A 20,378-nucleotide genomic window follows, 5' to 3' on the forward strand; every position below is an offset into this window, starting at 1 on the left:
TGCAGTAGTGCTGGTTTGTTGCCAAGTTCGTTAGAGAACATGTCAGTCGATCCAATGTAAACTAGTTAGGTACTGTGGATTGCTGCACATATTAATCACATCGTCAACTCTCAAAGACGGTAAGACACCTACCTGACCTACCTAACTAGTTGGTAATAAATTTCCCATACGTTGGCAACCGACCATGGGCCTTCAGCTGATTAAAAGCGTTACTTTTTGCCACATAATCACACACGGGCGTCCATCCAAAGAGTTACAGCACAGCCACGGGCACGTCGTCATAGCTCAGCGTGGCCCGTGTCTGTAAACGTAAACGTACCTTGCCTAGGTACTCCGTACAAAGAACCGGCTGGGTGTCCGAACCCGTGCAGAATGGCCATAACTGCTGGAAAAGCAGCATGTTGAGGAATGAATCGTTTATGACTTTTCTCTTACAAGGAAATATGATATAATTCCATTGAAAAATAAATTGTGACACGACCCAATCGTAGTAATTATCATGATCATGTCAAGGACTGGGTGGCTTCGTTCCAATAATTGGCAGGGCGTTGCTGGGTCACCTCATAAGCGCCAGGCTTGCTTTATTCTGGGCCTGAGCAACGGATTATGCTTGTTAAATGTGTACCTGATGTTCAAGCCACTCTCAGCAATGATGCCAGGTACCTCATAACAGCTCGTGTGGTCGAGCAGACCCACCTGCCATCAGTGGCTGCCACCGGCCGCAACGCAAAGAGCGACACCTGCAGGACATCTGTGGGCAAGACGTGTTCGGGTTGGCTGGGTCCCTTTCTCGTTTCAGCGGGCTGGCTGTCTTTTCATCCCCATCCATCCTAACCTCTCCTAACGATCCCAACCTCGCCCTCTTTTGCTGCGACAATTAACCAACCACTTTTTAAACAAACGCAACCCATTCCAACCGACACCACCAATCCGTTTCGAACTCAAATTACATTCGCATCGCCGTTGAGAATAGTCGATTACCGTTTATCTATCGCTTCAACAAGCCAAGCTACCCGACAGACCCGCAACCGCAAACATGCCCGAAGACGCTCCCTACGACCCTTACATCCCCAACCAGGGCGCCGGTGGCGCTGGTGGAAGGGGAGCAGCGACGCAGCAGGGCGCAGGCGGAAATGCCAGGACACAGGCGCTGCAGAGCGTAAGTCGACACAACAATCCCAGCGAGGCCTTCGTCTCCGAATCAGCGACGTCGACATCAGGGTGGCGCCATACCTGATTTCAATCGGCCGAGGTTGCGTAGCCGAATATGAACTGACATTACTTGCGCGCAATTAGCAAATCGACGATACCGTCGGTGTGATGCGCGATAACATCAACTCGGTCGCTCAGCGTGGCGAGCGCCTCGATGTGCTCCAAGATAAGACAGACAACCTCGCACAGTCAGCCCAAGGCTTCCGCCGCGGTGCCAACAGGGTTCGCAAGCAGATGTGGTGGAAGGTAAGAACCAATCAAATCATTTTGGAAACGCAGCAGAGGCTCAACCAGAACCATTCACTAAACTGTCGTCATCTCTACCAAATATAGGACATGAAGATGAGGGTCTGCATCATCGTCGGCATTATCATCCTGCTCCTCATCATCATTCTCCCAATTGTTTTCCACTTCAAGGGTAACTAAACGAAAGCACCACGACCATGAATCAATCAACCAGCAACGACGATGACTGCCTGTGTGGCGCGTATTAAGCGCGCATTTGTATGTACGAAACGGGAAGCCTTGTGGACTAGGCGCGGCGTTTTACCTTTTTTGTCTTTTTCTGCCCTCTCTCCCTCTCTCCCTCTATATCCTTGCTGCATCATAATGAAGAGACGCTTTGTTCACGACCTGCTCTACCCATGATCCCCTCAGTTTGTACATCGATCTGAGGCACTCAGATTTGGGCGTGATGGGCTCCGAGAAACTGAGCATCAAGTGCTTTTTTTTGGGAGAGCGGACTACAGCCTTGTCTTGGAAAGGGATGGAAGATTTCATATTTGTGGCATGTGGCATGGGAAAGCCAGCGAATTCCCCATGGACTAGCAGCCATGGATGGGGCTTCTTTTGGATGGGACGTCTCAATATGCCAGAGGGACTGGTCCTGTATATTTGGCACATCATGAATGAACTGCTGTAGCATTGTGTTGACACTCGCCGGACCTTGTGCAGTCGCTATCGTGATTTCCACGGAACGGATTAACCCCTGTAGTGATGACCTGTGCCGAGGCTGGCTGTTTGTTCTACCACTCATTCCCTTGGTTAACAGCTCTTCACAGCCTGTAAGCTTAGCAACTCGGGCTAGCTGTGTTATTTGCGGGGAATATGTGCGCGGCCTGACAGAGACGTAAGCGACATATTATTGTGACAGGACCATAAGGTTCAGATGAACGGCAAAGCTAGGCCCTCCCCGCTACGGCCTGCCACCGAGGTACGAAGTAGGCAGTAGGCTTGCTGACTGTCCAGGTGGGCATGATTTGCGACCAAATCACGGTTGGTTGGCCAGAGACACCTCTTGTGCATTCGTTCCACGTTGTTGTACTGCATCGGCGCTCCACTGGTAAATACAATACACGACAGCAGCATACAAGACATCAGAGCCTCCTTTTTAATGTCTCCTTCACGTGCAAAAACTTGTGACTCAAGTATTACCAATCAGCCATCGAAAACCCAAGCGAGAAAGCCTTTGGCAGCCTCGCCCTGTTCCAGCCCAACTAGGCATTCGATTGTCATCCATGCATGCTTTGCCTCGTGTCGGGTCAACTACGTACATCTCGTGTGGAGCATCTGTCTCCCAAGAGCTACTTTGTAAAGCTTTGCCTCCACTGCAAATCCCCAAGGTGCAAAGCTACTGAAGCGGGCCAGAAAGCGGTGGCAGCTCCCAGTTTGTACGTAGTATGCACTATGCAGTACTACTACTGGGAGAACCAATCCATGGTACGCAACGGGGCTTCTGGCTCCAATGTCGGCCATCCATTGCCTGAATCCGGTTGGTTGGATGATTTCCATCAGTTCAGAGAACTTCAACGTCGAGGGCGACAGTCTCAAGCTTACATAGTAAAATTTTCAGAAGAGACTGCGCCAGAGTCTCAATGGAACATGACTCCCAAGTACCTGGGATACCCTCAAACACTAAATCCGTATCTGTATCTGTTGACGGTGTATCCCAGTGCAACAGTCAAAGTTCATGGGCTTTCCAATAGAGGGCATGGAGCTGAATGGACTACCAGTACAGTGTGTAAAATGCGAGTCAGTTGGCAATTGGCGCGTGAAAAACAGTGCGGTGCCTGGGCAAGGAAGCGAAAGCCTACATCATAAGGTCGGTATGACCGGTAGGTACCTCCCTACGTAACTTGTGCAGGGTTGGTACTTACCCAACCTTGGCTGGCCAAGCTTGTTATGGGTGGTGCATTGCCCAGGGAAGCTAGAGAGCGGTTTCGGGGGAAGGAGTCACCACACGACTCAATTTTTTTTTTCTGCCGACCACTCAGGTGCCCCTCCAACGCTAACAATTCTGTCGTGGTTCCGCTCTGCCCACATAATTTCCCATGCTGAAGCATCCAATTCCGTGTCAAGCGGGATACCGTTGAAGCTTCCAGCATATTACAACCAGACTCCTGAATAACGTCAGGTGTACTCAATTGGCTGCTGAAGCTACTCGGGAAGCCGATTGTTCAAGTTCAGCCTGCTACCATAGCAAAGGCGGCCGATTTGCGGGTCATTCCCCTCGGCAATACACGAAGGTGAATTGACGCACCGCACCAATTCGGTCTAACCGCAACCACAGCAGAACTGACTAACATACATCTTATTGTCACCACCAGGTTCCGTTCGACCGCCCTCTTTGAGCTTCTCGGGGCTACCCAACCCATAGCGTCACCACAAGCCGGCCCAATCGGTCTCGCTACTACAATGCTTTCTGCCGCACGGGGTGCCTTCAGGGCCGGAGCCCGCCGATGCATTGGCGCTCGAGCTGTCGCTACGCCTGCTCGTACCCTCCCCGTTCCTCGCCTCACCGCAGCTCACGCCGCTCGCCGCTCCTTCTCCGTCTCGGCGCCAGTCCTCTCGCAGTCCAACACCCGAGGCGTGGTCGTCCAGGCCATCAGCAGCGTCGCTTCCCAAAGGGAGGTTCAGCAATACCTTTCCCTCTTCACCTCGGTCGAGTCGCAAAAGTTTGCCGTCATCAAGGTCGGTGGTGCCATTCTCACCGACTACCTTGACGAGCTCTGCCAATCCCTTGCCTTCCTTTACGAGGTCGGCCTCTTCCCCATCATCGTTCACGGTGCCGGCCCACAGCTCAACAAGCTTCTCGAGGATGCTGGCGTCGAGCCCCAATTCGAGGAGGGCATCCGCGTCACCGACGCCAAGACTCTTGCCATTGCCCGCCAGCTCTTCCTTGAGGAGAACCTAAACTTCACCAAGAAGCTCGAGGACTACGGTGTCAATGTGCGTCCGGCCACGGCTGGCGTCTTCTACGCCGACTACCTTAACAAGGACAAGTGGGGATACGTCGGCAAGATCACAAAGGTCAACACTGATATCATTGAGGGAGCTATCAACCGTGGTTGCTTGCCAGTGCTGACCTCGCTCGCCTGGACTGCCGACGGCCAGCTGCTCAACGTCAATGCAGACGTTGCTGCTGCTGAGCTCGCCAGGGCTCTCGAGCCCCTCAAGGTCGTCTACCTCTCTGAGAAGGGTGGCCTCTTTGACGGCGATGGCAGCAAGATCTCGACCATCAACCTCGACGAGGAGTTCGACTGGTACATGGGACAAGAGTGGTGCAAGTACGGCACCAGGCTCAAGATCAAGGAGACCAAGCAGCTGCTTGACACCCTCCCCCGTACCTCGAGTGTTGCCATCATCCACCCCCGCGACCTGCAGAAGGAGCTGTTCACCGACTCCGGAGCCGGTACGCTTATCAGGCGAGGCGGCAAGTTCCTTACTGCGACCAAGGTCTCCGAGTTCGGTGACCTTGCCAAGATCAAGGAGGCCTTCTTGCGTGACCACACCGACGACCCCGAGGCCAAGACCCAGATGGAGAACTACTTTGACTACCTGAGCAAGGACGTCAACTTCAAGGCCTACTACGACGAGCACGTCAGGGTATTTGCCGTTGTCCTGCCCCCCAAGCAGGATGGCGGTCTGGCAAAGCTTGCCACCTTGACCATGACTTCGGGCGGCTGGCTCAGCGGTGTAGCTGACACCATTTTCGCTGCCATCAGGAAGGACCACAAGAAACTCGTCTGGGTTGTCGACGACAACGATGAGAACATCTCATGGTTCCAGGAGAAGGCCGACGGTGCCGTGAACCAGAACGGCAAGGTTTTCTTCTTTTACGGAGTTCAGGACATGAACGAGGTGGTGCCTGCCATGAACCAGTTCTTCAAGGAGGGTAACGCGACTCTGTACAGCGAAGGAGATATGGCCAAGGTCGAGCAGCTCAGCTCTGGCGTGAGCACCTCTGGCGCCACCCGCCCTGTTAGCCGTTCGCAAGGCCAGCAGATCAGGTCGTACCATACATCCCCTCGGAGACCTACCGTCACGCAGCCTTTCCGTACCAGCAGGGGGCCTGCCTTCTCCCGCAGCTACGTCAGCACGACAAACCCCAATCCTCCATTGGGCAAGAAGAACGCATCCAACACCAAGCAGGCCAAGGTTGCCCTGATTGGTGCTCGTGGTTATACCGGCCAGGCTTTGATTACCCTCCTCAACTCGCACCCGCACATGGAGCTGAAGCACGTCAGCTCGAGGGAGTTGGCGGGCAAGAAGCTTGAGGGCTACAACAAGAGCGAAATCATCTACGAAAACCTCAGCCCGGAGGACATGACGGACATGGAGGAGAGTGGAGAGATTGACTGCTGGGTGATGGCCCTCCCCAACGGCGTCTGTGCACCATATGTCAACGCTATCTACCAGGGCCGCCGCGGACGTTCTGATGCTGTCAACAGCGTCATCGTCGACCTGTCAGCAGACTACCGCTTCGACGACAGCTGGACTTATGGTCTTCCTGAGCTGGTTTCGCGTGAATCCATCTCCCAGGCCAAGCGCATCTCGAACCCGGGTTGCTACGCCACAGGCGCACAGCTCGCCATCTCTCCTCTCCTCGAGCACGTTGGCGGTCAGCCTTGGATCTCAGGTGTCTCGGGTTACTCTGGTGCTGGAACCAAGCCGTCACGCAAAAACGACACGAGCTTCCTGGCGGACAACATGCTTCCCTACAGTCTGACTGACCACATGCACGAACGCGAGATCAGCAGACAGTTGGGCGTTGATGTGGCTTTCGTGCCGCACGTCGCACCCTGGTTCTCTGGCATCCAGCTCACCATCGGCATCCCGCTGAACAAGACCATGAACAGCCGTGACATTAGGCACATTTACCAGGACCGCTACGCCGGCGAGAGGCTAGTCAAGATCATTGGCGAGCCTCCTTTCGTCAAGGATATTGCCAACAAGCACGGTGTTGAAATTGGTGGCTTCCAGGTGCACTCGTCAGGCAAGAGGGTCGTCGTCTGTGCTACCATTGACAACCTCCTGAAGGGTGCTGCGACTCAGTGTTTGCGTAAGTTAAGATTGCGATGTGCTCCAAGTTGACGAGAAAGGAAACCAAAATGACGCATGCTAACCACGATGATTATTTGCGGCAGAAAACATGAACCTTGCCCTCGGCTACGCCGAATACGACGGCATTCCCATCATGTAGACAGACATAAATACGAAAGGGCACAATTTCTTCCCCCCATTTATATGTATTGGGCTCCCTATCCCCATGTTTCAAACAGAAAAGAAATCGCGCGAGGAATCTGAAGGCAGCAAGTAGATCCCATTTCCCGTTAGGCGTCAGGCATCCAAGGAGTTTTAGCTTTCTTTCCGTCTCTCTCTTGTTCCTTTTAAGCTTGTCTTGTTTATCTTTTTTCTTCTCGAAATACTAAAAAGAATCTTCATTACTGGGTCTCTTTTTCGATATGATGGATATCTTCTGGTATATTAACTTATGTTTTTGTTTTTTTGTTATCTTATCAAAGCAATACAAATTTTGCATCTTTTCTTGGTCTGGTTTACGTCGGAGTGACTTTTTTAGTGCCAACTCTATTGTCATATAACTGCAAATCATCGGAGCAAAACAACAACCAATTTTAGACTCTCGCTAGTTAAATGGTTTTCCTTTCTCTAACTCATTTGTGCCTCGCAAGCCTGGAGCGAAAAACGTCCTGTTAATTTGATGTTTTGGCGGCATGCTGGCGACCCATTCATTTGCAGAACCCGATCCCTTATCATATCATATTATCTGCCGATCGTTTATCAGATCTCCTTTCGATCAGCTGCCGAGTGACCAAACTATCATCGATCGGGTGGGTTTGGATCGTGTATGGCGTGTTTGTGCATGTAGAAGCTTCGGAATTCCGGCCCACTTTTTAGCTAGAAAAAACGCAGGGTCCTAACCACAATCCGGAAGGTGTGTGGATGGGCAAAAACGAGAATAAAAAGGTGTCAGCATCATTGATGGCCTGGCCTGCACAGTAAGAATGATGCGATTAATGCGTCGGGAGGGAACCGTTTGAACCCAATTAAAAGTCGCTCAATGAGCGGGCCGGAACGGGACGGAGAACGTGCTGAGGCACCCCTGCTTGCGTCTTTTTATCTGTGACATTATTACATATGGCAGTCTGCCTGCCGAGGGGACAGCAAGACACAATAGAATGGTACACCACACTACCTAGAATTAGTCTTTTCTAGTGAGATTCGCCTTGCTGTAGTGCAACCGCCGGCTCCATTATCAAGTCTGATAAGAAAGTGGGCAAAAGCTTGGACTCTAGCAGCAAACATCTGTCCCAGGAGTCCTGCGTTTCTCCTTCATCTGTGTGGAGTGTGTGGGTTCGCTCTTGACCACCGATATTACCGAGTGATCCGGGATTTGATATCGTGGCCTCTCAAGAACAAAACTTTGAAAGATCCAGCCCAAAAAAAACCGTGGGCGAGGCAACACAGGCTCGCGCAATATGCGACCTAACAAAATAACCGATGACGGCCTTGGTGCACTCAGCCCACGCGCAGCTGGTGTCATCCGCGAGGCAAATGCTGCGGACGGCATTCCCTTTCGGGCCAAGTCGGGCCATGTGCACCGCACATGGGCGCGGACTTTCAGCTCCCTGCCGGAGCTGTACCTGCAGCCCGAGTCAGAGGCTGAAATCGAGAAAATCGTCAATTTGGCTCGGCGGTGTCGGCGACGAGTCACTGTTGTCGGGTGCGGCCACTCGCCCTCGGATTTGACATGTACGTCTGGTTGGCTGGTCAACCTGGACAACTATAACAAGGTCCTGGACATCAACCGCCTGACCGGCGTCGTCCGCATGCAGAGCGGCATCAGGCTTTATGCCCTGGCAGCAGAGCTGGAGAGGGTTGGCCTGGCCATGCCGAGCTTGGGAAGCATCAACGAGCAGAGCATCGCAGGGGCCATATCGACGGGCACCCATGGCAGCAGCTTGCAGCATGGGCTGATTTCAGACGATGTTGTTGAGCTAAAGTTAACCTTGGGGGACGGGACGACGCGTTCCTGCAGCGCAACCGAGGACCCGGGTCTGTTTCGGGCGGCTCTGCTCTCGCTCGGTGCCCTGGGAATCATCAGTGAGGTGAGCTTCCGCGCTGTGCCGAGGTTTAGCCTGGCCTGGTATCAGACCATCGACACGGACAAGAAGATGATGGCAGAGTGGGACACGACGTTATGGACCCAAGACCACTTTGTTCGCGTTTGGTGGTTCCCCTACATGCGTAAGGCGGTTATCTGGCGGGCATCGGAACCTGGGCCAGTGATAGGGCAAGATTACGCCGAGCCAGAAGCCCCGAGGCTAGACCCGCCTGCGAGTTGGTACGGTGGCACTCTCGGATATCTTGTCTATCACAACTTGCTTTCGCTCGCACAGTTGGTGCCAAGGATACTTCCATGGGTTGAGTGGTTTGTCTTTGGGATGCAGTACGGCTTCAAGAACGGCACAACGATCCACGGCGTACAGCCCAGCCGGGAGGCGCTTCTCATGGATTGCTTATACTCTCAGTTTGTGAATGAGTGGGCTATTCCCTTATCGAAGGGACCGGAGGTGCTTATGCGACTGGGCGCATGGCTCAACAAGCTCAAGCCAGGGGACGAAGGGTATGTCGAGCACGGAATTCCATTCTCTGCCGATGGCCTATGGGTACATTCTCCCGTGGAAGTCAGAGTGGCAGATACCTCTTTGAATCGGGAGAAGAGGTGCAGGCCCTGGCTGGACCCGACGGTCGAGGACGGGCCGACGCTGTACCTGAACGCCACGCTATATCGACCCTATCACCGAGACCCGCCTTCATATAAGAGATACTACGAAGCCTTCGAGTGGTTAATGAAGGATATGGGTGGGAGGCCTCACTGGGCTAAGAACTTCAGCTGTCAAAACATCGAGGAGCTATATGGCAAAAATCTGCAGGAGTGGCGCGCAGTTCGTGACAGGGCTGACCCGGAGGGTATGTTTGTTGGACCATGGCATCGTCGACTTGTTCTAGAGGCCGGGGATGATAAGCATGATCTGTTGCCGCTGGAGGAGGCAGAAGTCGAAAGACGACAGGTCGAGGGAGGAGGCATTCGTGTGACTGGCGATTGTGGAGGTAGGAAATAGGTAGTTTTGCGCTGAAAGGATCTCGAATATTGTGTGTGTTAATGGGACAAATGGAAGTAGCAGAGAATGAATAAATGGTGGGCAGTCTAGTGACAGGAAGGAAGGAGCCTTTAGGCTGCAGACTGAATGAACTGTTTAATATGAAACGGTGGGTCAGTGGTTGACGGTATGGACGGATGGATAAGGTATCACTAGCTGACTTCAAAAAAGGCAGGAGCGACTTTGTACTGGAGTCTGGGCTGGTTGGTATGCCGGGCTGGCACCTACCTAAATGGATGGCAATGGCAAATCAAAGCATCAAACAAATTGGGCAAACACCTGCACGTGCCAAGATTTGTTCAGGGGACGCATTTCATCGGTACCTTACCTACCTTACCTACCAACACACAATGACAACCAGGGCGTGACATCTCCTCCTCTATTTTCTGCCCAGCTCTCGATTCTCTTTTTCTTCATTCTTGTATCCCCAAAAGACCAACTCGACGCAGTCTGCTAACAGTTTCCATTCTAAACAAGTCAAAGCCGTTCTTGATTATTATGTGAACATTATTCCAGTATTCACATCCGTGATCTGCTTCTACACGGGTGCCCTGTACAGGTGCCATTCACTCACTTTGGCCTCACTTCACCTCACATCACACTCATATTGAAAACCGAACCTGTAAATAAGTCGCCCATCGCAATCGAGAGCGCACTGGCTGCGACAAGCCGATAGGGCGTTGCGTCAGAACCATGTTTTACAGCCACGAGAGTAAGCATGTTTACGATCGGCCACTGACTACTACTTGTCATCAACTCCTCGAGCTGACAGGTCAATTCAAACATATCAGTTTTGACGAGCCAGAAGCATGGCGTTGCGACAGTCTGGTAGTATTCATCTCACCTCGTCTCCCCTCACTACATGGCAAGAATCCTGTAGACTGACCCGACTAAACCTTTAGGGTTCTTGCCACGCTGGACAAGAGCTGTGCCAACCGCAAGGTGTCTCGAAAGGCAATACAGGAAGTAAATGTCCCAAAAGCGTGCGTCACCATCGATGAGCCCCCAGGAGCACCCATCGCCCTGAGGCTCCAGGCAAGCCTACTCTATGGTGTGTCTAGAGTATACCAGCAGCAATGCCAATACGTGCTGGGAGATGCGGAAAAGTTCCAGATCAACATGCGAGGTTTGTTGCGCGTATTGAACTCTGGGACCTTGGATCCCAATGCCGGAAGGGCGAAGTGAGTGCGAGACAGTTATATCTTCCCCCAAAATCTACTATGCTTGCTAGATTGTAACTAACGAGGGCCTCAGGAAAAAGCAGTTGATGATTCAAGACGATCCTGAGTTTCACATCAGTAACTTCCTCGATCTACCTCCGCTTGATCTGGATGAGCTAGGTAATTTGAGGCCAACTGCTTTCGAATCTCAGTTCACCAACAAGTATTCGCAACTTTCACCTTTTTCTTCGCAGCAACGATCATCATCTGGACGTGACTCATTGCCCATGGATTTTGGCGCTGCTTCCTTCTTTGGGAGCCAATTTGGTCCCGATCCGTTTGGAGGAGATAGTTCTGTTCAGAAACCACATGCCGGGGTCGACATGTTTGCTCAAGAAGAGCTACCTCTGCGCCTGGAAGATTTTGACGCCGGTTTTACCATTGATGCCGACGGAAACATTCACGAACACCCGGAGCCGGAGTTACCTCAGCCCGACGTCACTATTGATGCCCAGCATGTGCATGATCGCCCAGGACCGCAGCACCACTCGGACGAATTCATTCCTCTTATGCTTGACGACGAAGCCCTTCTTGGTCATGGCGATGCGCCTCTGCCAGATGCAGATGCCCTACCAGTCAGACAGCACGATGAGGACCCTGATTCTGTGCAGCCAGAAATTGATGCTGCTGTGACTGCTGCTTCAAGGAAACAGGGACGACGTCGGAAGGCTCTTGCGCCAGATACAGCCACCGAGGTCAACAGAACCGATATTCGCGATTGGAACGAGAATTATGTACAGAGAATGGAGGAGGAGAACGAGCGTCACAGAAAGCGTCGGGATCATGTGACAAAGGACCAAGCAGCCCAGAACGCTTACAACGTCATGTTTGGTCGTGGCATAGGTGGAGTTGGTCAAGACATGGGCCTTCCAGGTTTTCAACATGAGTTAGCTGAGTACTTTGCCGGCCACGGCCTTCAGATGGCAGTTTTCGGTCGGATCGTCGGAGAAGACCCGCAAAGTCGACGCAGGTCAGCTTCGAATGCTTTCGGCGAAGACCAAGATGCCGAATCTGAAGAAGGCCGGCGCGTCCGCCCTCGATCTGACGACGGAGATGAAGCCCGCCAGAGACTGTCCCAGGACAGACAATTTGAAGACGACGACCACGGACTCGACTTTGGCGAATTTGATTCTCTACCCGAGGTTGGCCGTGAGATAGGCCACCCGCTATCAGACCAGCCTCCACCCTGGCACCGTCACTCCATACTACATGGATCATCAATGAAGGGCAGCAGTGCAAAACGTGCTGCTGGTCAAGGCCCTCGCCAAGTTCTAGAAAGCCCGCTTCAACATAGAGGCAGTGCTGTCCAAGACTTTGTGCGATTTAGTGATAATGATGGTCTAGGATTCGATGGTAGCGCTGGCATGGGCTCTGTCGATGGCCTGTCTCCCGGTCAACCCAACTTTCACTTCCAGGAGGACGTCGCAAATCATAACAGCTCTTATGCCAGCACTGAGGGTCGCGATTTCCTATCCTACGTTCAGGCACATGCGCGTGAGACAGGCAATCCGCGTAGCAAAGGGGACGAACTTTGGGTCGACTTCGCCGATATATTCCCTCCAAGCTCTACTGCACGATTCAATGCGGCATCGGCCTTCTACCAACTCCTTTGTCTGTCAACCAACCGCACAATCAAGGTCGACCAGGAGGGCAGAGACCGCAACCACATATTTCCGTTTGGCAAGATTGAGGTCGGCGTTTGTATTGACGCCCTACCGTCTGAAGAAGGCGGAGATATTGAATACGATCTCCCCGACATTGGAAATGGGGCAGGTCATGACGAGAACGATGATGACGGCGATGAGGTGGGCTCTCAGGCTGGTGCCTTGCAAGCACACTAATGATCGATCGACGGCACCCCGATCATGCACTTGCTCTGACTGATTCTGTTCAAATCTTCTTTCTTTTTAAATTTCTTTTCTTTCCCTCTGCAATCCACGGCGGCAACCCCATTGACAGAGGTAAAGACAACTGCAAGGAATCGGGACGACCACCAAGCCCATGTATCGGGCCTGGAGAGCACGCCAGTTTGGCGATGCGACTGGGTTACTAAATGGGAAAGAACAATGCGGCTCCAACTCTCTTTGTTTCTTCTCTTTCTTGGAACGGGAATCACTTCAAATTTGGACTTCTGCGTTTGTTTTCGGATATCAACTCATCACATACCTGGGTCGGGAACACTATATCTAGCATAAAAGGAATACCTTGCCTTGGGTCACTTACAAATCTACCAAAAGAAAACATGGGCCACGATTTGGGAATGACTTCTAAGCATATGGAACAGTTAACTGTCAAGAGGACGGAACAAGGCCGCGGAGTAAGGCGTTGAGGAACACATTTTGCACTATATCTTAACTAGCTTCGAGCACATAACGTTCTTTACATTGCTTCTTACGAGTCGTAGTCATAATCGTGATGCTTATTATTTAAGATACCAAATCAAACGAGGCGCGCGCAATCTTTCACTCATTACATATCATTGTCTTCATCACCCATGCCTTCACGATCCGCAAATTTCATGTAGCTTTCTTGATCAGCATCCTCCCCCATGACGACCTTCCAGGCCTCGAAGACAGGATCCAGGGTATCATCGCCAAAAGCAAGTGTAAGAGGCACTCCGGGAACCGTGACGATTTTACCATCGAACTGAGTGGACGAGGTTTCACGTGTCTGTTCATATGACAGTGACCAAAGACAACGAGGTGGAGATGCACCACTTGAGCTGGTCACAGCAGCTAGGATTGGCTCGATGCTTTGCTGCAGCATCTTTTGCGAGCCCGTGGTCGACTGAGTACTGAGGTAGAGTAGACCTGAACCAACGATTGATCCTAGTTAGCATATCGATCAATGGCTTGAAAGGTCTGGTGAAACATGAAGTTGGATTGGGATGAGCGCATCAGTTTGTCAGAGGATATTATCGTCAAAGCCAATGCTCCGATAATGTAGATAAGTATTCGTATGGTTTGATCATCATAGTGCGCGAAGGGGGAATGCAAAGGGTTTGCGGGCAAGTATGGGTTCTGCTTGACTTACTTTGACCTGTGGGACATTCGCCCGTGTCACTTGAGTGCACAATCATGTATACTGGATATTCTTGGGAACCAATGTCACCAATGCCGTTCAAGGTGCCTGGAGCACATGCGATAACGGCAACCGCGGGCAGCGGCGCACCCTCCACGAACGTCTCGAACAACGATGACAATGGCGAATTCACAACCGCAACTAGCCTGTTCAAAGATTGCCTGTCTGTCGCTTGAGCTGTGTCGGATGGGACAGCCGGTCTATCTTCAATGCCACGGACGAGAAGCTTGGTTCGCACCACGGTCTCGTTCGAGAGCTCCATGCTGAGCGTATCCACTTCGGACTCATCCGAGTCTGCGGTTTTAATATCCTTGATCCCAGTACCAAGCATGTAGACACCACCACCGACAGCGCCAGACCTGCAGGCTACTTGAGCAATCTCACTCGCGCCGCCCCACTTGGGGTAGACAGCAGCAAATCCAGGACCGAAGTATCCCATTGAAGTAAGATGACGGTGGATGGCAGCCAAGCCATCTCTAGTTGTGATGGCGTCGCCGTCCGGCGCGAGGGTCAAGGTAAGAACATAAGCCCGGAGGTCCTTATCGAGTTTGAACTTAGTCTCGAGGAACCCGGCGAGCGAAGAATCGGCATCATCCTGCCAGATCTCGGTCTGTGGGTCAGAGTTGTAGTCCAGTACAAACTTGAGAAATTTCATCAGCGACCGCTTGGCGCGGGCGGGAATCGAGTTGTCCGAGAACACATCCTCACGGGTTGACGGGATACGAGTGAGTTTGAGGGGATCTGCCGTATCCTGGGATGACGAGCGAGAGAGAACAAAAAACGAGCCCACGGCCAGGAACTCGAGCTGTCTGAACGCACGGGACGATACAAGCTGCTCGACAAGCCGCGAGCGGGCGTGGATGATGTGTGGTGCAAGGGCTAGCGAGTATGCGCGTGGAGACGACAGACCGCCTGTTGCCTCATCGCTATCTTGCGGCCTCGTGACAGTTGCGGATGCAAAAGTCGAGGGCGCTGAGGAGCAACCAATGTCCCCACTAGGGGACATTTGCTGCTGTGATGAATGCGTCTTGGCCCATTCTTCTGCTTCCTGAAGGGTTAAGGCAGCTTCAGGACCACCGTAGAAGTTGTTTGGGTCAAGATGAAGAACCTTCTTGTCAGATCTCGACAACGCACTTTGCGTCACACACAATCATGCCTAGGTTAGTTAGAAGGGCGAATGGAATAAGGCAGGGAGGGAGAAAGATCGATGAGGGAAATGAGGAGGCCTACAGGGCAAGAAGAGACTGTTGTAACCCTGTGCCGCAGATCACGACATCCCACAACGTCTCGTTGAGCGACTCCATGTTTGCCGACTTGTTGTTCTGCAAAGGAACGAGAAGGAGAGAGATGGAAGGTTGGTTGGTTGATGACAAGAATTTTTATGTAGGCGTCGCGTCAAATCTGATGTGGGACCAAGGGCGGGGCTTGTTAACCCGGAGGAATGTACGTCCGATTCGCTGTGCGGGGCGTGCTTGCACCTGACGCGATAGATAACCCAGGCGGTGGGCGCGTTTGCAGGCGAAATTTTTCTTCCTTCCTTCGACCAATCCGCTCGGCCTTGCAATGAAGTGCTTCAATCTTGACGGCACTTTAGCAACGGAGTTTCCTTTCAGTAGGATATGCTCAAAGCCGGGTGGTAGATTGACAATGTCCTCCTGTATCTTCTGCTCTTAAATCTCCAACGTGTGAGGGTGGCTCGAAAGGTCGACACAATTCAATTCATTCAATCCATAAGAATGTATTGTACTGATGTACGTCTTGGGAAGAATGCTTCTTTCCGATGCTGGATGAGGGCAAGTTGTTGACTTTTGTTCGGGTCAACATCCATTTTTGCCAGTTTTTTGTGGCCTGTTAACATGTTGAATATTTTGTGGCCGCTACCAAACCCTTAAAAAAATTAATCGTCGCTGAAACAATAACTCGAAAAAATACAATTTCATGTGTTGTCCTTATCCCACAATGGTTTCCTGATATACTCCGTTCATCCATATATAACTGATTTACATTTCACTTCCCTTTACTCGAGCGATTTAAACATCTACGGCTCATCTACGTGTCTATCATTTATTCGTGTCTTCCATGTCACCCCTCCTTTCGACACAGCTCTGTTCTATCCGCGGTTCTCAGACAAGGCCAAGTCTATAGCATCAGTTGCCCTGGTATCCTCCCAGAAACGACTGACCGTTCTAGCTATTTCGCGACCCTTGGTCAGCGCAATCTCATGACCTGCCTCGAGCACAGCAGCTTCAAACCCATCTTGCCCCAAAGCTTCGGTCGCATCGTGTACGAGCTCCTCCTTGACAATCACGGGGTCAGTCCGGCCGAGGACCAACAGCACCTTGCCTCCCACCAACCCCCGCGGCGTCGATCCTTCGGCCACTCTCCGCTCGGCTAGCAGCGACCCCAACCGCCGCCAGTGCCCCCACTCCTCGTAGATGGGCGCGTGCCGTATGGTGCTCATGAACGCCGACACGAAGCCCGAGTGGTGTCGCAGCTGCCAGCTCATGACCGATGAGACGGTCGCGCCGCCGGGCAGCACGGCCCTGTCGAACGACTCACCGCCGCTGGCGTCGCTGTTGCCTTGCGGCTTGACTCCGAGGTCTTGCGGCGGTGCCTCGGCGGCTTCAATGTCCACTTCCTCTTTCAACAGACTACCTTGCTGCTCGTCGGTCGTCCCATGTGCCTGCGGTGTCAATCTGGACTTGACGAGCCGCTGCAGTAGCCCTTCTGGAAACCACCCAGATGAGTAGAGCAGCTTGCCCCGCCATCCGACGTGGCTCTCGCGGATGAGTCCACCTCCAGCGACGAGGATGAGCGAGCGCACCATGTGCGGGAAGTAGGTTGCAAAGGGCACCGAGATGCCGCCGCCGAGGGAGTAACCGACCAGGTGGAAGCCCTCGTCACCTGTCCAGGGGAGGTGGGACGAGGCCAGGACTAGTAGTATCTGCGTTGTATACAGGCGCATGTCGTAGGGCAGATCCGACGGTGCGTCTGAGTAGCCTCGGCCAAACAAGTCTGCAGGAAGCTACCAGTCAATAACGCATCACAGACGAGAAAACATGTGAGTGTATGAGACATACCGAACAGCATTACCCGGCATTTTCCTATTTCGACCAGCTCAGCCGCCATACCGCCGAGCGCAACGCAGGGAGTGCCGATACCGTGCAGGAATAGCACACGCTCGCCATCCTCAGGACCCCATTCAAAGACGCGAACGACGCCGTATGGCGTTGGGACGTCTCTCCTGCCGGGTAGAGCATCCGGCGGGTATGGCAGTGCCTCGGCCTCTGTGGCCGAGAGCTCAGGCAGAAAAGTCTTGGATGGACCGTCGAGCCATGGCTGATTCGCCTGGTTTCTCTGACGCTGTCTGGAAGCCAACAGTGTGGCCAAAGCCGCCACGCCTGCCAGGGCGACGAGCCCCTTTTGCATCTGGCCGAGGTTGCTGGCCGCCATTATCACTAACTTATTATTCCCTGGACTATACAGGCGGGGGATGGAGCTACCCCGCGGCGAGCACCCTTGCAAGCGCAATCAAAGTTAAATATTGACTTGTAGAATTGGTATTGTCAACCTTTCTTAATCGATACGGTCTTGGATTAGGAAGCGAGAATACGGCAAAGATTACGTTGCCAACTGCTCTTCGGAAGATGATGTTTACTCGTGCTGTGAAATATGTGGCTCGGCCCAAATATGGGAACTTGAGGTGGAGATACGGCAGCTCCCTTGAACTCTCACCCCCACACTTTTCCCAACCCCCTTAATCTAGTTAGGCATGTTGACATGCTAGTAGTATAGTTGTTTCCAGTGGTTAGCCTATAAAGCCAAACCAAACAACGCTTTCATCACTTTTCTACTTCGTTACTTTCCTACGAGGGATTACTTCAAGTCAATGAATGAACACCAATAGCCTCACCATGGAAGCCAAGTGCGGGGTCTGACATGAGATTCAATAAGATGGTCTGCAGGGAGAAATGGCTCAGATTCCGCAGCTTGTGAATAAAAAGATTAGCCAATAATATAACCAGTACATGTCTATGACCTTGTATATATGCGAAAAGAAACCCTTTCTCGTAGAGACAAACAACCTTACGAGATGGGCATGACTTCCTAAACAGAATAACTCCAGATGAACATAACCCAAAGAAATACACAAACTAGCCAGCCGATATGCAAGCAATGAAACATCCTAAGCCCTTACCCATCACCTATCCCCTCGCCGGTACAGCCCAAACAGGCGATCAACAACCCTCCTCCTCATCAAACCACCCGCACCACCCCTTTCATCATCCGAGACGCTCATCTCGGCACCACCCGTCGCCGCCCTCGGCCTACCACCCCTCCTCCTCCCATCACCATCCTCGCCCGGGATCTCGAGCGAAAACGACGGCCTCCCCGACCCTCCCGTGCCAGGCTCCTTGACCAGCTTCCTCATCGGCCTCTGCTGCCCCCCAAACTCCGCCCCGGAACCGCCCCAGCCCGACCCGTTCCGCCCCAGCATCCAAAGCCGAGGCGGCGATCCGTACTCTGCCCCTCCGCCACCGCCGCCGCCACCACCACCACCACCACCCCTCCGCCGCTCACCCGTCATGTGGTGCGCGAGGAGCGAGTCGAACCCACCGCCACCGCCGCCGCTCGTGCTGCTAAAGACGGACGGTGCGGGCGATCCGGACGGCGACAGGGACAGGGACAGCGACGCCGTCGGGACGAGGCACGGTTCGGCCTCTGGCGCCGGCGACGAGTGCTGGTGCTGCAGTTGTTGTGACTGCCGCCTTTGCGTTGCTGTGCTCATCGACGCTGTGTATCCGGCTTCTTCTGCCTGGTCCCATGTCGTCGTCGTTGTTGTGGTGGTGTTGTTAGCAGAAGCGGCGGCGGCGATGGCGACGGCGGCCGTCTGTGGGGCTCTGTGGCCGCCGGTGTGCTTGTATGCGGGGTTGCTCCGGCGCTGTAGAACCCGCCTGGGGACTTGGGCTGCAGGTGCCGCCGAATCGTCCCCTGCTCGCCGTGTGAAGATGTGGTGCGCCATTAATTTCTTTGGTGTTGTGGAAAGAAAACACAAAAAGAATTCAGGAGATTATTTTGAATGCTTTTTTCTTCCCCCAATGTGAGCCACAAAGCAAAACGATTCCAATTTAACAGAAAAAAAAAAATACTCGCGCTGGTAAACAGAAAATCACACTTCAATGTCCGAGGGCTTTTTCTTTGGTGTGGTCCGTAGGCGCTTGCTATTCCCGCTTAGGCCCACGTCTGTGGGGGTCCAGCGAACTTGGTCTCAATTTGCCTCCCCGCCCCCAGTCTCCGCTGTCGTTCAAAGTTTCCAGCCAGCTTTTGCCAAGCAGACAACAAAAACCTGTAATTGTTGATGAGAATGGAGAGGCCAACCTAGCCTCGTGGCTTGCCTAATCGAATTTTATTTGTGTCTTTTCGGAAATTGGGAAACATTTGCCAACATTTGAATAAAAAAAAAGAAGCAAGCAAAAATAATAAGAGAGAAAATACTTTAGCAGACAAAACAAAAAAGAGGGGGCGGTTAGGTAGAAGCACGCTGATCAGTGGCAACCAATACGGAGTTTCCCAGCTGTTTGTTTGGCTGTGCTTCCCAGCTGCCAAGCTGTTGATCCGCTATCAGCATATCTACTGTAATCCTGCCGTTGTAATCCAATGGCGGACGTACTTTTAGGCTTCCTTCCAAGACCGTTTTTTTGCCTTGCCTTGCTCACGCGTGACCCAGCTGAAAGCGCTTATGCAGACCAATTGATCGACCCTTTAGATACAAACCTTGTTTGTTTGGTTGGTACTTGGTATTAAGATGCATGTTTTTTTTCAACTTCCTCCTACACCGTACCTTCTTTTTACACAGTAAATATTTTTGTAGTAATTATATGACCGACCGCCATGTCGGTACTCCGTGAAGCTGATCACCGGTTCTTTTTCTTCTCATTATTAAACCTGGACAAACACCCACGAGGTACAAAGTTAAAAGCGGTGACCTGGGTACGTACCCGAGGTATCCTAGCCAATTTGAAAAATTTAAAGTAAAATAGAATAAAAGCCTCCCCGGCTGACAAGCAATCAGGTAGGGTCCGGAGGAATGTTCGTCGGAACAAGCCCCCGAAGAGTCCGTTGCAGAAAGGTGGCAATCCCCCCATCCTTGCCAACCTAATAATTAATTCACAAAGCAAAGCGCAACTGGGCATGCCACCCTGAGCGCCAGCTCTATACCGGCGCACAGTACATTGTCATATAAACATATGCATTCCCTGTATCGGCGGTAGCAAAAAGGAGAAGAAAAAAACGCCTCATACCCGCGTCTCAATGCAATCCATGACCTTGCCTAATACTGCCCGAACAAGCTTACTCTTTTTTTATTTTTTATACCTGTCTTCCCCCCCCCCCCCCCCCC

General features: G+C 52.4%; 7 protein-coding genes across 7 annotated transcripts; 4 read left to right on the plus strand and 3 right to left on the minus strand.

Annotated features, from left to right (window-relative positions):
* The first annotated feature begins 807 nt into the window (after positions 1-807).
* PgNI_10718 (uncharacterized protein) lies at positions 808-2,171 on the plus strand. The gene is made up of 3 exons (XM_031130691.1): positions 808-1,159; positions 1,297-1,458; positions 1,546-2,171. Exons 1-3 carry the CDS (start codon positions 1,037-1,039, stop codon positions 1,636-1,638), a joined length of 378 nt encoding a protein of 125 aa, XP_030979989.1. The 5' UTR covers positions 808-1,036; the 3' UTR covers positions 1,639-2,171.
* A 1,198-nt stretch (positions 2,172-3,369) lies between these two features.
* On the plus strand, positions 3,370-7,344 carry PgNI_10719 (uncharacterized protein). The gene is made up of 3 exons (XM_031130692.1): positions 3,370-3,737; positions 3,819-6,553; positions 6,639-7,344. The coding sequence occupies exons 2-3, from the start codon at positions 3,907-3,909 to the stop codon at positions 6,692-6,694; spliced, it is 2,703 nt and encodes a 900-aa protein (XP_030979990.1). The 5' UTR covers positions 3,370-3,737; positions 3,819-3,906; the 3' UTR covers positions 6,695-7,344.
* A 647-nt stretch (positions 7,345-7,991) lies between these two features.
* Positions 7,992-9,638, plus strand: PgNI_10720 (uncharacterized protein; the record flags this gene model as incomplete). The annotated part of the gene is made up of 1 exon (XM_031130693.1): positions 7,992-9,638. The coding sequence occupies one exon, from the start codon at positions 7,992-7,994 to the stop codon at positions 9,636-9,638; it is 1,647 nt and encodes a 548-aa protein (XP_030979534.1).
* Positions 9,639-10,370: 732 nt separating this feature from the next.
* PgNI_10721 (uncharacterized protein) lies at positions 10,371-12,738 on the plus strand (the record flags this gene model as incomplete). The annotated part of the gene is made up of 4 exons (XM_031130694.1): positions 10,371-10,389; positions 10,469-10,505; positions 10,580-10,858; positions 10,932-12,738. The coding sequence occupies 4 exons, from the start codon at positions 10,371-10,373 to the stop codon at positions 12,736-12,738; spliced, it is 2,142 nt and encodes a 713-aa protein (XP_030979533.1).
* Positions 12,739-13,284: 546 nt separating this feature from the next.
* On the minus strand, positions 13,285-15,317 carry PgNI_10722 (uncharacterized protein). Its single transcript, XM_031130695.1, has 3 exons — positions 15,209-15,317; positions 13,931-15,111; positions 13,285-13,707 (listed from the first exon to the last, which is right to left on the minus strand). The coding sequence occupies exons 1-3, from the start codon at positions 15,280-15,282 to the stop codon at positions 13,367-13,369; spliced, it is 1,596 nt and encodes a 531-aa protein (XP_030979997.1). The 5' UTR covers positions 15,283-15,317; the 3' UTR covers positions 13,285-13,366.
* A 771-nt stretch (positions 15,318-16,088) lies between these two features.
* On the minus strand, positions 16,089-17,431 carry PgNI_10723 (uncharacterized protein; the record flags this gene model as incomplete). The annotated part of the gene is made up of 2 exons (XM_031130696.1): positions 16,089-16,993; positions 17,059-17,431. 2 exons carry the CDS (start codon positions 17,429-17,431, stop codon positions 16,089-16,091), a joined length of 1,278 nt encoding a protein of 425 aa, XP_030979996.1.
* Positions 17,432-18,179: 748 nt separating this feature from the next.
* On the minus strand, positions 18,180-19,001 carry PgNI_10724 (uncharacterized protein; the record flags this gene model as incomplete). The annotated part of the gene is made up of 1 exon (XM_031130697.1): positions 18,180-19,001. One exon carries the CDS (start codon positions 18,999-19,001, stop codon positions 18,180-18,182), a length of 822 nt encoding a protein of 273 aa, XP_030979999.1.
* Between the last annotated feature and the right edge of the window lie 1,377 nt (positions 19,002-20,378).

This window comes from Pyricularia grisea, chromosome VII, assembly GCF_004355905.1.
Source record: "Pyricularia grisea strain NI907 chromosome VII, whole genome shotgun sequence".
NCBI classification, from domain to species: domain Eukaryota; kingdom Fungi; phylum Ascomycota; class Sordariomycetes; order Magnaporthales; family Pyriculariaceae; genus Pyricularia; species Pyricularia grisea.

What these genes read in the sequence shown, in the direction of transcription:
- PgNI_10718 (XM_031130691.1), top strand. Translation starts at nt 1,037, where the DNA reads ATGCCCGAAGACGCTCCCTACGACCCTTACATCCCCAACCAGGGCGCC. An exon ending in GGACACAGGCGCTGCAGAGC is followed by an intron (nt 1,160 to 1,296) that starts GTAAGTCGACAC and finishes GCGCGCAATTAG; the next exon opens with CAAATCGACGATACCGTCGG. An exon ending in GCAAGCAGATGTGGTGGAAG is followed by an intron (nt 1,459 to 1,545) that starts GTAAGAACCAAT and finishes TACCAAATATAG; the next exon opens with GACATGAAGATGAGGGTCTG.
- PgNI_10719 (XM_031130692.1), top strand. Translation starts at nt 3,907, where the DNA reads ATGCTTTCTGCCGCACGGGGTGCCTTCAGGGCCGGAGCCCGCCGATGC. An exon ending in TGCTGCGACTCAGTGTTTGC is followed by an intron (nt 6,554 to 6,638) that starts GTAAGTTAAGAT and finishes TATTTGCGGCAG; the next exon opens with AAAACATGAACCTTGCCCTC.
- PgNI_10722 (XM_031130695.1), bottom strand. Translation starts at nt 15,282, where the DNA reads ATGGAGTCGCTCAACGAGACGTTGTGGGATGTCGTGATCTGCGGCACA. An exon ending in CAACAGTCTCTTCTTGCCCT is followed by an intron (nt 15,112 to 15,208) that starts GTAGGCCTCCTC and finishes TGTGACGCAAAG; the next exon opens with TGCGTTGTCGAGATCTGACA. An exon ending in CGAATGTCCCACAGGTCAAA is followed by an intron (nt 13,708 to 13,930) that starts GTAAGTCAAGCA and finishes TCGTTGGTTCAG; the next exon opens with GTCTACTCTACCTCAGTACT.